Source organism: Talpa europaea, assembly GCF_964194135.1.
Source record: "Talpa europaea genome assembly, chromosome: 1".
NCBI classification, from domain to species: domain Eukaryota; kingdom Metazoa; phylum Chordata; class Mammalia; order Eulipotyphla; family Talpidae; genus Talpa; species Talpa europaea.
In genome coordinates this window covers 46375008-46391554 of record NC_140073.1, presented here as the reverse complement: position 1 = coordinate 46391554, position 16547 = coordinate 46375008, and the positions used below count along the sequence as shown (strand labels likewise).

Sequence of the window (16547 nt, the reverse complement as noted above, 5' to 3'; positions counted from 1 at the left end):
CAATATGTTTCCCAAATTGCAATTTCATTGTAAACGAAATATAGAATGTTCAGGCTGAGAGAGGCCTTTGTAATTATCTGGTATATAGAGCCAGTCCTACTATTAGATGAGAAGAGGAAAAGATATGCCAACATTTTATATCTTTTTGTGTGCATTTTCTTCTGTCCCATCTCAGTTGATATGATTTCCCACTCTCTTTTGCCTGAGTTCCAAGTTCTATTCCTTTCTGCTTCCTCTAGGACCTTCATCTCCCCCCACCCCCTTGCTTTTCTGTATCTCCAGTCTTTATTTTTTATTTTTCTCTCATTTATTCCTCTGCTTATTTTAATGTTCATCATATTTGATTTCTCTGTAGAAGTTAATGCTATTGTTTAAATGATTTTTCTTCTGAGTTTTTATAACTCACTTCTGTTACTTTCCTCCTGACTGGACAACTGTTCATTTCTGGTCATTGACCACAAAAGAAAAGCAGAGTGGTGACCCCAATATTTCTCCCTTTCTCTTGCCTTTAAGTATCGTGCTTCTCTTGATTACTCTATCCTCAACAGTTCCAAACCAACCCTCTTTTCCTCATGGCTAACCAAATCTATTCCCATAGCTTCAGCTATCATTTTTATGAAGATAACTTCTAAATCACACTTACATACACCAGACATTTCCCTCAAGTTTCAGATCTCTTTATTTAGCTGCCTGCTGATTGTCACCACCTGGATGTCTCAAAAGCATGTTACACTTGGCACCTAACACAATGTCTGACATATTACACATGCTCAATAAAGATTTGTAAATAAAAAAAGGAAATCAAATTTGTTGACATCTGAATTATTATTCCTTCCAAATCTTTTCTTCCTCCTCCTGTCCACCCTAAGTCAAAATTACTCAGAAACCCAAGCAGAACCTGAAAGTTGTCCTTGAGTCTTTCTTACATAATTATTTATCAAGTCTGATAGATGCTGGAAACTTAATTACCCCAAGAATTATACTCTTACCTCCACCTCACTGACACTGCTTTTATTCAGGCCCTCCCTCTCATTCCAAATAGCCTTCAGACTGTTCAGGTAGAGACTTTCCTCTGTGCAACAAGGAGAATAGTTTTCCCAAAATACTAACCTGATTGTTTTATTCCCCTACTTAGTATAACATTTCTGTGAATCCTTGGAACCTTCAGTATAGAGTTTAAATCCTTAGTGTGGACTCTAGGATCCTTTGAGAACTGACTGTACTTCTCTCATCTCAATTCCTGTGACTCTTCCCTTCACACGAGATAATCTAGCTGTATTTCACTACTTCGAGTTTCCTGAATATCCTCTTTTCCTACTTCTATGTCTTTATATATGCTGTTCCTGCTGCCTTGAATTTCCTCTCAGCCTTCATGACTCCTGTTAGGCAGAGATTTTTACACTAGTTAGCTCTTACTTTAAGAAACAGAGTTATACATGCTAGAAGCTCTCTCTGAAATTTCCCTGTTTGTATGTTAGGATGTTGTGTTAGTTTTTTCCTTTTTGCTTTCACTGAGCAGAAATGTGTTCAGGTTACTTTATATGATTGACGTTTCTTAAATGATACAAAGTAATCCTGTTCCCATTCCCTGTTATTCTGATATCTTACTGTCGTCATGGCTTCAATCATTTCTAGTTTCACCCTTTTTGCCTCTCACTTTCTATGGGTTTCATCAGTGGGTTTCTCTCTCCTCTGCTGTTGCAGTTGTACTAGCACTTGGGTTCCTTCACATTGGTGGGCCCTTGATTCTTGATTTTACTGCTAATTTGACTGAACTGGTTTTGGTTCTTGATCTCTGGTTGTCTGTGACTTTTCTCCTTCAACTGCCATCTGGTTAGTCAATTCTGGAGTAATTTTACCCTAGAAATCCAGATGAATACTTGACTTTGTTATTTACCGTGCCACTTATTGGACAGAGCTTTTCACGCTAGGCCATACCACCCAACCAATGAGTCGGATGCCCTTTGTCTAAGTGCTCCTTTGTCTGTGCAGTAGCCATCTTTGTTTCAAAACTATCTGTCCTAGCAAGGGTTTACAAATGAGATACTTTGTCCTAGAAGGAGTCAGATGAGCTTAGTAGACACCATCACTAGCATGTCTGCAACCTTTTCTCTGTGTCCCCAAAGCCCCATCTGTATGAGCTTTGTCATCAGAGAACTCATACCACTTTATATTTGGTCCTATATGTCAGTCTCTAATGCCAGCCTGTTGTTTCAGACTGAAGATACAGAATGAGTTTTATTTTAATGTCTTCAGCTTCTAGAATTGTGCATAACATGCTGCAGACTTACAGTAAATGCTTGTTGATTAAAAGTTAATCTACTGTCTTAGGTGTCTTGTTTTGTTTTGGTTATTCCTATCCCTAGGTGATTCCTGTCTCTCTGTCTTCCAAATGCCTGGAAAGGCTTAAGAACAACGTGATGATAATTGAAACATGGAACAAGGTGCGGAGCCCAGGACAGGACAAGCTGCTCGGGCTGGTGAAACTCCCTCTCCAGCAGTTTTACATGTCATTCAAGTAAATGATCTTTTGGAGTATTCTTTATTTTACATCTTTAACTTTGTATGGACTGAAGAAGAATTGTTTTGGTTTGCAAACATGACTTGCTCAATAATTCCTTGGAAGACATTTCTCAGTTTCACCATGGTTACTGTTTTTTTCCCCTATGTTAAAACAGTCTTACAAATACTGCTTACCATGTTTGGGTCCTGTGCTAAGAACCTTACATACATCAAGTCCTTTAATTCTCAGAGCAGCCCGCTAAGTCAGGTAAATTATATTCCCCTATTTTATAGATTAGTTATCAGAGCACAGGAAATTTAGATAGCTTGCCACATTCATTGTAAGTAGTAGAATCAGGCTTAGAATGCAGAGAGTCTCACTCTAGAGTCCACTCTCCTCACCAAAAGCTCTACTGCCAGAGGTTATCAGCCTAACAGAACTAACAGTTTATTGCTCTGTCACAGAATTTTAGTATGTTCACATCATCTGTTTATAAGAATTCTATAACGAATATTGTCTTTTGACCTTCAGATTTGATTGCTAAATCTCACTTATCACTATCCAACACCTAGATGGGGTTTTGGCTTATCTGAAGCCCATTTCTATACTCAGTACAGACTGTTGTTTTGTTTTTTTTTTTTTTTTTAAGTTCAAGGTGCTAATATTTAACTATTTTAACACAGACTTCTTTCCTAACAACCTTCTCATGATTCTCTCTTAAATGCTATTATGTTTTACATTTTGCAAGGAACACTTTGTGGACACTATCTCATGTGAGATAATCCCATGAAGTATTATCATCACCTCTATTTTACAAGTAAGGAAACTTGTCCTTTGAAGGACCTCTGTGACTTAACCTCTCCTACTTTCTTTTCATCATCTGTGAAATAAGGGTTCCCTGGTAAAACATGTGAGGATCTAGTGAGAAAGTAAATGAATAAGCCTTCTGTGAGCAGTTAACTACTTACAGTGCACATTGGAAAGCATGGTCAGGCTAGAGTACTGCTGGGATCACAGATGCCTTTGGCAGCTTTTGCCTTTTCCTCCTTTTTTTAAGTTGTGATCTCAGTCTGGTCCAGTGTTCCCTTTCTGTTCTTATTCCATTTTACCTCATTCTTTGCTGAGAAAGCATAAAACAGTGGTAGCTACCAATACTAAGCACTTACCATCTACTTAACATCTTAGTTGCTATTTTATATTTATATCAGTTTAGTCCTAACAACAGCCCTTTGATGAAAGTTGAGTACCTAGATTTTACAAATGAGGAAATAGACTTAGAAAGGTTAAATTGATTATTTAGAGTCACACAGCAAGTAAGTGGCAGAGCTAAGATTCAACATGGTATAATGAAAAGCATTGGGGCTTGTTCTCATCTGTTAACAGTGGCTAATATTAACCTTTGCAGTGATGGAAAGATTATAGAAACTCTAAAAGTGCCTGTCATATAGTAAATGCTCAGTAGGTAGCAAATGTTACTGGTAATATTATCCAATTTTTATATGCCAGACTCTAAAATCCATACTTTTTCTAGTTGACCACATACTGCCTAGCTATAAAATAATGCAATTCAGCAGGCTTCTACTGAGATACTCTCAACCTCAGACACTAGGCTTGGGTCCTTGATGATAAAGAGATAAATCAGATACATTCCTTGCTCTCAGATGCCTCATGACTGTATTGCTTGGTAATTTGTATTTGATGGATTATGGGTAAAATGTTTTTTTTTCTTCAAGCCACAATTACTTTCCTAGTTGTAGATCTTCCTTTAACAAACTGAGAAAATAAACTAAGTAATAAACAAAGCAACTCTATGACATGACATGATTGATGATTTTTATTTGCTCATCCACAATTTCTCTCCCTCTAGAGATCCCAAGATTTCTCGCCTGCTGCTTGATGCACAGTACCCCGTTGTTGCTGTTGACAGCTACATGCCTGTGATTGATGTGTTCTCAGGCCACCAGAATGGGAGTCTACGAGTCTTTTTAGCCATGGGTTCTTTGAATCAGATAATGGCACTACAAAGATTAAAAAATGAAGAGGGAACTCTTCCTTCCTTCAGCCCGAGACCAGCTCATTTCTTGGACCAGCCATCTACAGCATCTGTCACTATGGTAGTGACTAAATACTAGATTGTATATAAAAACCATAATCTCATTTTAAAATTATACAGTGTTATGTTTTGGTAGATTTATATGTTGTGTAATGGTACCAGAATCAGGCTTAAAATATCCATCACTTCACCACCACTTCGTTTTTATTTATTTTTTTGTGGTGAGAACACTTATGAACTTAAGATCTCCTCTCAGCAAATTTTAGGTATCATGAATCTTACTTTATCTTGTATGTTTTAATGAAACCATTACCCCAAATCCTTACTGTAGTAGTGAAAAACTCAACAAAAGAACATGCTCGCTATAGATCAAATATAGAACAATGCTTACTGTAGATCAGAAGAATCATTGATGTTTTTCTTTCATGGTTAAATCATATCCATGTCCCTCTGAGCTCCTTGATTTATAAAGAAAATCTAATTGGACAACTAAATCTTAATCCTCTAATTTACTAACTTAATTGCTTTAACCTAAAAGTGCTCTTAAATAGTCTGAATTAAAAAATAATAATAATCTGGAGGAGAAGTAAGGGGTGGGAGAAGAGTGATCCCCAAATATAAGCAAGCAAAATCTTGCTTGTTTCTTAACTAGGTAATGTTATAAAGTTTCTGTGAGGTTCCTTGCTCTTCTTCTAATAACTTAAAGGTGAGTTTTGTACAGTGCTGTACAGTTGAGAAAGAACATTGGCATGTTTATTTCCTAGGACTACAAGAGATAAGTCATTGTCATTCCCTTTTTCAGGTAACAAAACAGAATCAAAGAGGTTGTTTTATTTGTCCAGAATCACAGAGCTAAGAATGAGAAAATTCGGATTCAGACATAGACCTTCTGACTCTGAATCCACTATATGATGTCCTACTGCAGCTCACACTGGTCTCTTAACTAGTATAGCCAAATTTTAATCTCCACACCATTTAATTTTTTTATTTAATCAGTTTCTTAATCTGAATCTGAATAACAAACTTAAAGTCTCTAGCAGAGAAAGAACTGTTAGGAAAATATCAATTAGTAGATTGTTATTTATTATGAACTCTAAACTTCATTGTTTCTATTAGATGTTAGTATCTATCAATAGATAATAGGGTTTTGTTTTAAAATTACATAGACATACAAATAAAAAAAGTCATTTATAATATTCCCAAGTCTTTTTAGGTGTTATGTGTCCCTCACATTGCAGTGTAGACTCAGGTTATGTTCAGTTCCATCCTAAAAGTTAAAAAATGTTACTATAGGCACAGAAGAAGTCCTTGAAAGGTTAAGCAGATATAGTTGTTTTTCCTCCTACACTCATGTCCCTCATCCAGTTCAGCATCTACAAAACTGAATTATTAAATTACTATGATACTGTATGACCAAATTGAGTAACTGCTGTGATTTGGAGAAGGTTTTTTTTTTTTCCCTTTGTTTTTGACTATATTTTTCTTCTCTAGAGAATCAAATTGCAAGTTTCTTTTGTCCTAAGGAAGGTTTTTGAGCAGGTATCACTGAATATATTTTTAGATTGCAAAGGAAAGAACTAATGTAATCTCTGTTACAAATTTATTCTTAAAATGTTAAACATGTATAAATCATGCAGTCTTACCCTTATCTGAATCCTGAATTCCCCCTTTGAAAATTCCCAGTAATTTTTTTGTCTGGTGTCTGCTAAGACTGTACAGAATAGAGGCAAACGACATTGGCTCTGGAGTCAGACTACCTGAGTTCAAACCATGGTAGCCGTGCATGTGATTAGCCATGCATGTTAAATTAGCTAATATAGTGAAAGGCTTACTACAGCGCTTGTTTCATAGTAAATAAGTATATTATTGTAATTAGTAAAAGTGTCATCAGTAACAGTATATTGATTACCTCCCCTGGTAGCCCTTACCATTAATGAACAGTCTCAGTGTTACTCTCAAGTTCATTAAAAGTAAAAAAGTAAATACCTGTTCCCTTCAAATATATGTTATCCTACTAAAGAAAAAGCCTCTTACTCGTGGTATACTTAGAATCAGGAACAGATTTTGAATTTTATCAAAGGCATTTTTAGCATTTGAGAAAGTCTTTTTTTTTTCCTTTGTTCCATTATTGTACTGAATTACATTTATGAATTTTCAAGTACTGACCCTCCCTGTCTCACGGTCTAGAGTAAATCCAGCTTGGTCTGATTATAGTGAGCAATTGTGAGATTTATACATGTTGAAACTTGGGTGTCTGTTTTTTTATCAAGTATTTATGTTTATTTCTTCATCTGTACTTAACACTTCATAGAAAAGCATAAGTTTTCTAAGCTTTAAAGCTCAGCAGTGCCTCTGTTTCATTTACTAGGTGGAGGACCAAGGAAATGCGTTGATGGAACACCACTTTGAGGTTCTTGTAGAGAAAGTTAAAGGACTAGCCCCTCTTCAGGCAACTGTCTGGGGAGAAGCAGATTGCTATGTCCAATACTACTTTCCAGTTCAAGACTCACAATCCAATGTGCTCAAAGGACCTGAGTTCCTAGAAAATGGTAGGTTGGGTGAGTAGGCCATGTCATTCTTGTTTGGATCTTTTTTTGGATATACTGAGGAATTTTCTTTTCCCTGAGTCAATTTTGTATTCCTGAATATTTCTAATCTTACCTGGGAAGTACAGGAGATAGCTAAGTTTTTATTTTTCTTTTCTTGTACTGTTTTTTGTTTTGCAATGATTTCAAATTTATGGGAAAAAAATCACAAAAATTAGACAAAGAACATCTCTATACCCTTTGCCTAAATCCACAGATTATTTACATTTGGCCCCATTTTACTTTATTGCATGCCTGTTCTCATCATTAGGACACATGCAGTTGATTCTCATAGTTATGTTCTATGACGTTTTTGAGTATACTGAATTAGGGAATACGGAACCATTGCTCCTAGGGGAAATATGTACATATATATATATATATATATATATATATCTCACGTAGATCATAATCTTAAATCCTAAAGGCAACTTAATCCTGGTAGATTCTATTTTATTTTTTTTATTTTAGAAAAGAGAAAATGAGGTTCCGAGTGTTAAGGGACTGAGCCACCCCTCTCCCACCTCCAATAAGTAAGGCTCATCCAGCTGGCCCCAGAACCAGAGCTTCTTGCACTACCTTGCGCTGCTCCCTAATGTCTTCATCTTCTGGTCATCTGTGAGTGTTAAAACAAGAAAGCAGTATGTCTTCTACTGGAAATGAGAAAGAGAGATGAACTCAATTTTTACCATTCGGAGCATGCCTACAAATAACTGCAGAAGCGCTGCCAGTATTGATTGGGGGTTCAAGTAAAGGTCTTGTTTCCATAATATATAAAAAATCCTTACAATCATTATTAAAGAGGCAACCCAATTAAATAATAGAATCTGAACAGACATTTCTCCAAAGATATGTAAATGGTTAGTCAGTAAGCATATAAAAAGATGCTCAACATCATTAGTCATTTAAGGAATGAAGAACAAAACTCCCACAAGATACCACTTCATATCCAGTAAGAAGGCAGTATTTCTTAAACTAGCAAACAAAAACCAGAGACTTAACAAGTGTTAACAAGGATATAGAAAATTTGAAACCCTTTTTCATTTTCTACCAACAAAGCTATCTCTGCATTATCGTGGGATCTTAGGGAACCATAGCTGCTGAGGAAATGGATGTTGGTAGGAGTAACATAGTCAGAAGATATAGGTCCTGGCTCCAGATCTGTGACTTCCTGTCTCTTATCAAGGTGTCCACATCCCATCTGGAGACTAGGAGTAATAATATCTGCTTTGTTTTCTTCACAAGACGGTTTTGTGAAAATAAAATTGAATAATACCAGAATCAGCATACTGGTTTACTACATAAAAAAAATACTAAATGATGTCTTGGACTATTCTGTATTGCTTTTGTTTTCAAAGGAATCACTCTGAAGCCCTTCAGATCTACAACTACACTCTGTGTTCCAGATCCCATCTTTAATAGTGAGCACCATCACTCTCTCCTGTTGCCAGCTGAAATTCCAGTGCAAAGACTCCTACTCAGTGCCTTCTCTGCACAGGGGCTTGTCCCTGGTGGCGGAGTCCAGTTTGAAATCTGGTGCAGGTACTGTGTGGAGAACCCTATCCTTTGCCTAGGAATGAAGTATAAAATTATAGAGCATCTGTCCCTTAACCAGCCTAGGTTGAATTTAAGAAAGCTAAACATCCCCTTTGATCCTGTTTTTGTATTTGAGCTTGATAGTGACTTCTGTCCAGATTTTAATATTAAAATCTGTTCAGTTGTTAGGCTCTTGGGAGCAATTCTGTCTTACAGTTTTAACCACTATTTACATGTGGAAGTGAAGTTCCTATCAGTTTTACTTCTGTCTCTTAAATGATTCAGTCACCTTTTTTCTGCTTCTTTTAGTTCAGGTTCTCATCATATCATGCCTAAATTACTGTGATAGCTTCCTACCTGGTCTGTCCATGTCCAGAGCTATTTTTCATGTGATCCATTTTTCCCACCACCAAAGGAATAACTTTTGTGAAAGTGAAACAGGTCTCAGAATTTGGCAAATTTCTAGGAAAGATAGTGAAATTAGATACTTGTTCATCCTCCCCGTTTGCATCCCATCCCTAAGGAACCAACTAAAATGACTCAGAGTGTATAAAAATAAAAGGAAAAAAAACAGCATCAAGAACAGAACTAAATGCAGCTCACCTGCCTGCCTGTGACTATGCAGGTGCCTCTCTTTTTTTCCTTCTTTTCCTAATAAACCTGTCCTTCTAAAATGTAAAGGAAAAAAAAAAAGAACTAAGCAAGAGTTCCAGCCATTTTCCAGAAACTTTTCCTAAATACAATCAAGTGGAAGTTAGTTTGATTTACCGCTTTGTGATCTAAGAATGGAATGTTCTGACATGAGAAGAAAATAGAGTAACTACTAATAGATTCATTATCCCTCCAGATTTGAGGGGCTTAAACCTGAAGCCACAGAAGAGATTAGAACTGCTCCACTTAGAACCACTTTTGCTACTGCGGATGGATGCTCTCAGAAGTGACAACTACCAGAGGCCCAAGCCATATGTAGATTCTTAAAACAGAAAATCTGTGGGAAGCTGGGCTTTGTGCTGAACATTGGTTATAATTTATGGGTTCCTCCATGTAACAAGCAGTCAATCCAGCCAGACATGGCCAGAGCTGTATACCACAAATATAAAACAGCCACAAAGATAACGAGATGCTGAAAGGGGATCCCTGGGACAGACTGAATCATTCATCCACCTAATTCATCAAACTGAGAGCTTGTGCTTTTATGGCTTACAGATACTATTATCCTAAAGTGAGAGACCAGATGGTCGCCAAAGGAACCTTGCCATTATCAAGGATCTGTGCCATGGTCACCACGCAGCACCGTGAGGATTTCGGAATACAGACCTTTAATCTTCCTTTAACCCCCAGGCTTGAGAACAGGAAAGAACTGAGGAACCAATCATCAGGTAATTGAAGACTGGTTTGTCTTTCCTTTTCAAGTCAGTATACATAAATATGCCTTTTTTTCTAAATTAGTAATTTTTTTAAAAGATTTACTCTTTATTTATGCATGCAAGAGCTGGGGTGTAGGCCAGAGGTGCAGGGAGGTAAGAGGATTCACCAGAGACAGTGGGAAGCAGAACAGGTGGATCTACTGAAATACACTGCTGTGGGGAGCAGCGGGCGAGACAGGAGAGGTCTGCTGCACCATGTGGTTTAGCTTCCTGGCTGGGGATCGATCTTGTGCTGCAGTGGCTTCCAATAGCTTCATAGTGCTGAGACTTAACCCCTTGGGCCACCAGGAAGGCCCTCTAAGTTAGTAATTTTTCACATTTTGTGGTACTTAACCTTTTAAGAATCTGGTGAAAACTGTGAGCTACCTTCTCTTAGAAAAATGAGCATAAACTGTGTATTGCAAATTTTGCATACAATTTTAGAAAATTCATAGTTCCATAGGCTATATAAACATTGGCTTGCCTCATTTCAACTTTAACTTGAGTAAGCCTTTAATAAGTCCTCAAGGCATAAAACCTAAATATTATGAAGATATACTCAGAGAATCTTATTTCCAGGCAATATAAGCAAATGTGGGATTGGCAAAATATAGGTATTATGAACTCGGAATTCACTGTAGAGGAGGAGGAACATGGGAGGTTTGGTGAAGCATGTACACATATGGAAGCGTAAAAGTGTAACCCCAAAGTTATATAGACATGTAAATGACTGGCAAATTACATTTAAAAATACATTTCTAAAAAAGGTATCTGAAAATTTATTTTTTATGGCTTTAAATGCTTTTTTTTTTTTTTTTGAGGTAACAGTATTTATGTTGTATTTATTGGTTTATAGCACTGTGTATGATTGAAATGTATAGGATCACACACTTTTAGATGTATGTTAACACACCATCCAAAACCATTTAAGAGTTTAAAAAAGAAGAGTGGCTAGAGTTCATCTCAATTCTCTAAAAATAACTGGGATTTTAGAAAATCTTGGGTTAAGTGAGAATAGTAATTTCTGTTTCACCTTTACCAATCTAAATAATATTTAGTGATTCAACAATAATATAAAGTGATTCTGACCATGAACAGATCCCCTTACTGTTCATTAGGTTTGTAATGTTTATCCTTTTCCTTCCTTCCTGATTTGGGATTTCTTTGGAATTTGGTCGAACAGAAATTCTTCCAACCATCCTTTTTCTCTTTTTTCCTTTTGTTCTCATTCTTCAGGTTTACTGGATGTGGGCCTAAGGTACAGGCGTACTCCAAGGACAGCAGAGGGAGTACTTGCTGCCAGAACTGTCTCTATCTCAGTCCAGATCATCAGAGCCTGTGGTCTGCAGGCTGCAGCCAAGTAAGTCCACACTGGAAAAGCAATTCGCAAACCTTTTTCCATTGCAATCCACATGCTCTGTGATACTCAGGCAACACTTTCTTGTTCCAGCTCATTAGCCACAACTCTACTTTTTTCTTCTTCTCTTAACGAAGCGTGTAAGAATATAAGTGAGTAAATCATTTGCAAGCTTTGTATTTTAACGATTAGCACTTAGTTCCTTGTCCTTGTCCAAAAATTTTATCCTCTACCCTACTTAACCACTTATTCCCATAGTCATATGCTATACCCTCAAATCATGTAATGATCAATCATTACAACTCCTGCGTAATCTCATATTCAGTCTACCACCTGCTGTTTTTCTACCTTTTTCCCCTTCAGTCTGGCCTCAATAAATCCAGTGATCCTATAAAAAGTTAAGTCAGAGCTTGACACATGTCTCCTTAAAACCTACAGTGACTTTCCATCTTATTCAAAGTAAAAGACAGACTCTTGAAAATAGCTATAATGCTCTACATGATCTAACCCTGTGTTATCATTACGACCTCATGTCCTCTTGCTAGTCTCCTCTCTCCAGCCACTCGCCTTCTTATTTGCTTTTGAACATACCAAGCTCATTTCCCCCTCAGGGCTTTTGTCTTGCTGTTTCTTCTGTCTGGGACACTTCCTATGTATAATCAGCCTGGTCCTTTCTTACCTCCTTCAGATCTTTGCTCATATTTCTCTCTTCTTTGAAAGCTCTTCCTTTTATCTACCAAACAAATTCCTATTTTTTTTTTCAAATTCCTATTTTCATTCACGACTTGCACCTTCTTTGCAACCTTCCATTATTTCTTCCTTTATATAGACAGATTTGGTGCTTATTCCTTTTTCTATTAATAACTTGGTAACAGAACATATCACTCTGTTTTCAGTTGTTTGCGTATGTGAGTTTTTGTCCACTAGACTATGAGTTCCTCTGGTCACTAAACAACTACTGCCCCCCCCCCCCCCGGTGCATAGCATAGCTCTAGCACAAAGCAGGTGCCTAGTAAGAAAGAGAGCTTTTGACCCGTTCCTGCTGTGAACTAGTTCAGTTTAGACCTGAGTTCAAGAATGAAGCAGGCAGAGTGGCTTCTTAATGTTTTCCCTTGTTGTAACTTAAAGTGAGTTTGTTTGTCTTCTCTGAATACCTGTGTTCACAGTCTCTGAATGACTAATTGAATCATTGCCTGTGTGAGAATTGATACTAAAGCTACTTGCAAAATATTCAGTCTAGTTATTTTTCCTCACTAAATTCTCCAAATAGACTTTCAATTACTGCCAAGAAGATCTTAATGTTATTGATTACCAGTGATACCTAGGCAAATTTTTAATCATGTCACTCTTCACTTTAAAACTTTTGATGGTTTCCCATTATTATAGCTGTTGTCTCCTAATTTTAATTGTACATCTGAATTAACAGGAAAAAAAAATTTTTTAGCATACGCTCCAAATTTGTGTATATACTCATTCATGTATAAATCATTTTCATGTACGACTACACTAATATATTAAATACATTATTAAAAAGTGATAGAGTAGTAGGGCCTCCCCGGTGGCTCAACGGTTGAGCGCTGGGTTGCGAAGCTGCCCGCAGCCTCTGCTGCGCCATTTCGATCCCCGGCTGCTCCCCGGCCACCGGAGGAGGGTCCCGCATGGTGCGCTTGGACCTCTCCTGCCACCCGCTGCTACCCTCAGCAGTGTACTTTGGTCCTTCTGCCTGCTCTGCTCCCCGCTCTGGCTCTGGTGAATTCTCTCACTCTCCCATGTTTCTGACTGTACCCAGTGCTTGTATAAATAAATAAACAAATAAATCTTTAAAAAAAAAATAAGTGATAGAGTAGTAAGACTTTAATATGTGAAGTAACCAATACAGACGCTTTAATATTTTCTTCCTATGCCCAAAGAATTTAATCTGTGAACTCCTTAGGTTGTACACACTCTAGGAACTACTGGTCCTCGAAGATAAGTTCCAACCCATTCAACTTAATATTCAAGGCCCTTCAGAATATCTTCTTAATCTGAGTCTTAAAAGAAGAGTAGGAGCTATCAAAGTGCTCAAGAAAGCAGAAAATTAGTCCAGTCAAAAAGAACATGTGCAAAGGCAGGGAAGCGTGAAACGTGTGTATTTGGGACATCTGTTCTATATTAGATCCAGCCACAGTCAAAATGCTGAAATATGGTGTTAAATTAACTATTATTAATTGGCAGAGAAGTATTTGGAATTTAGATACCAAGTAGATCTCAAGAGACACTGAAGAATAGATAAGAAACTCTGGGAATTCATGGGGAAAGTCAGATTGGGTAACACTTTGTTATACATGGCATTTGATCTGAATTACCATTTCAAGAAGGAAGGGCAAAAAGCCAGGCCAATTCTAACACTATCTTTATCTAGAAGGTGAAAGGGGTTCCGCAGGTCATGAGATGAATCATAACATAATGGAAACAGAACTACTAGAAATTGGATCCCTTGATTTCTGGACTCACTCCCATCTCTCACTAGATGTATGTGATCTTGAGCTAGTTTCTTTGCCTCTTGAGGTCTTAGTTTCTTCATCTGAAAAATAGAAATTATAAACACCTCTTCTTATTTTATAAGGATCAGTATAAAAATTAACAAGAAGTCAGTCCATAGACTAATAACTATTGTGCAAATGTACATATTTTTATGATTACTACCTTTATTAACCAGTAGAATATAGTAAATTCAGGAATAAGTTTTATATTGCCCCTCATTGAAGAAAGGAATTCTTGGGGTTCTAAACTCACTTCTCCTCTAAATCCTCATTTTGGCATCCAGTTAGTAGCAGGTGCTCTGAATTCAGCCTTCTCTCATGAAGAGATATCAACCCTCATCTTAATGTGCCAGGGGCCTTTCTGAAAATACATTTTCAGTGTCTATGTTAAGAAGACCCTTCTTTCTTATTCACCGTATCTTCTAACTCACCTGATTTTGTAATTGTGAGTGAGTGGAAACTTCCTTGGACACAGCCAGTAGTTTTTAAGTTCCATGAAGGTAAGAAATTATAGCTATTTTACTGCTGTTTAAGTAGCTCTTAGTCCACTGCACAGTACACAGAGCAGATGTTCAGAAATAATTACTGAATGAATGAATGAATTCAGATCAGCTTAGAGCGCAAACTTTTGTCATGTTGCCATGTCTGAAATTCCCTATTGGTTCTTTCACTGCCATTCGTAGGTTCTCTACTTTGTATATATAATCTAATATAATCTTTATTACATCAATAAATGCTCACATAAAATACTGAGTATTTTGTCCTTATTTTTTTTAGCCACTAACTTTTTTTTTTTTTTTTTTTTTTTTGCCACTAACATTTATTTCCATTTCATTTCTAGTGTTTGGTCATTTGACTATTAATCATCATTTTAGATTAATTCATTTGAAATGAAATTGCCACAAGCATACATGTTTACATACTGCTTTAGTATTTGTTATATCTTTATGCTTTCCTCATTTAGCAAGGAGGAAACTGAAACTTAGAAGAGGCTAAATAATTTTTCCAAAGTCACACAGTTAAGTAAATGGTGGTTCCAGGATTCAAACCCAGGTCTTTATAAATCCAAATTACTAACTTCTGCTGATATATACCAAGTATAGTGAGTATCTTAGAAGAAAGAACCCCTAAGTATACTTTGGGACTATTAGGAAATCCTACAAAAAGAGGTGACCTCTTTGTCTAAACGTTAGTTTTATACCTGAGGGAATTTCAGATAAGGGAGTTTATCTCATACTATACCCACACACAAGATGACTACTCATTTATGAATTATGAGTTAAAGGTGGATAGATTCTATCTTTACATTGTGAAATATCTGATAAAACAGCAACCCCTGACATCTGGGAACTGACCTGATGCTCATAGCCAGGCTGTGGTGTTTTTCTGTGGAATAGAAACAATTGCACAGAACATGGCATCAGACAAGGCCACTATGACCATGATCAAATGAGACAGAAATAAGACTACTCCATAAACTTATCTAAGCACAAACCACAACAAGGTCATTCTGAAAATCACAAAAATATCCAACACACCCCCATCCTGGCTAAAATGACTCCTTCAGCTTTGCCATTTAAGTTTTATTCTTTAGTCTTCCCTCCTCAATAAGATTCATTGAGAACGTGAATCCAAGAACGTAAAGCTCTTCTTCCTTGAGCATTCCTACAAATCAGCTAACCTGAGTCCAATGCTATAAATCCTTTCTGGAGAAAGGATGCATCTCTAGATGTATCAAATGAGACATCACTAAGATGCCCCATATTTCCTCATGGTGCGGGTTCTCCTTCATTGCAATGAGCAGTAAACAAAACATAATCATTTACAGTTGATTCCTGACAGTCTTTGACTGAGGAACATTAACAATACATTCAGTGTCCTTGGAATGTCACTCTACTATGCAGATGACTGTTGTCTTCTCCCACCCCCACACACATATACTGTTATTTCTAGATTACGAAGAAAACGCATTTGTCACTGCCAAAAGCATTGATAGGAAGTAGTAGAGATGTATCTTGGTAATCAAGCTAATTTCTGATATTACCACCTTCTCATTCCCACCTTTCTCTCTCTCTTACCCCCAGGACTTTGGCTGAACAGGAACCTGCTCTACAGTTTAGTGCTGCAGTTGGGGTCAATGCCTTTGTTACCATTCATCTCTCCTTCCTGCCCAAGGGAGAACAGCGCAGAACCCACCCTGTGGCCCGTTCTTTCTGCCCTGAGTTCTCCCATCACATTGAGTTCCCATGTAACTTGGTAACTCAGCACTGCAGTGGGGAGACCTGTTTCCTGGCAGAGCTGTTGGAGTTTGCAGAGTTTACTTTTGCTGTTTATCATGAGGATACTAAGTCAGGTGAGCACCAAATGACTTATCACAATCAGAATTAAATGGGGCTATGTTTCAAATGGAAACAGATACTAGGATATACACGCAGATGTGTTTAGGGATCATAATCTCTGAACTTACTTCCAAAGCGTATAGCAAAAAATAAATCTATTTTATGTGTGTATGTATTTGTATATGAGAGAATGTAGAGAAGAATAAAGCAAATGTAATTAGATATTAATGGGTAAATTTAGGTGAC

General features: G+C 37.1%; 1 protein-coding gene across 1 annotated transcript in view; it reads left to right on the top strand.

Moving 5' to 3' along the window:
- Window positions 1-16547, top strand: part of C2CD3 (C2 domain containing 3 centriole elongation regulator) — a gene marked incomplete at both ends in the record, with an annotated part of 107652 nt that overhangs the window by 34643 nt on the left and 56462 nt on the right. Inside the window, 7 exons of the mRNA XM_084242013.1 lie at window positions 2367-2518; window positions 4371-4617; window positions 6925-7105; window positions 8500-8683; window positions 9884-10056; window positions 11320-11443; window positions 16047-16315. Coding sequence (XP_084098139.1) covers window positions 2367-2518; window positions 4371-4617; window positions 6925-7105; window positions 8500-8683; window positions 9884-10056; window positions 11320-11443; window positions 16047-16315 — 1330 coding nt within the window. The remainder of the gene's footprint in view (window positions 1-2366; window positions 2519-4370; window positions 4618-6924; window positions 7106-8499; window positions 8684-9883; window positions 10057-11319; window positions 11444-16046; window positions 16316-16547) is intronic.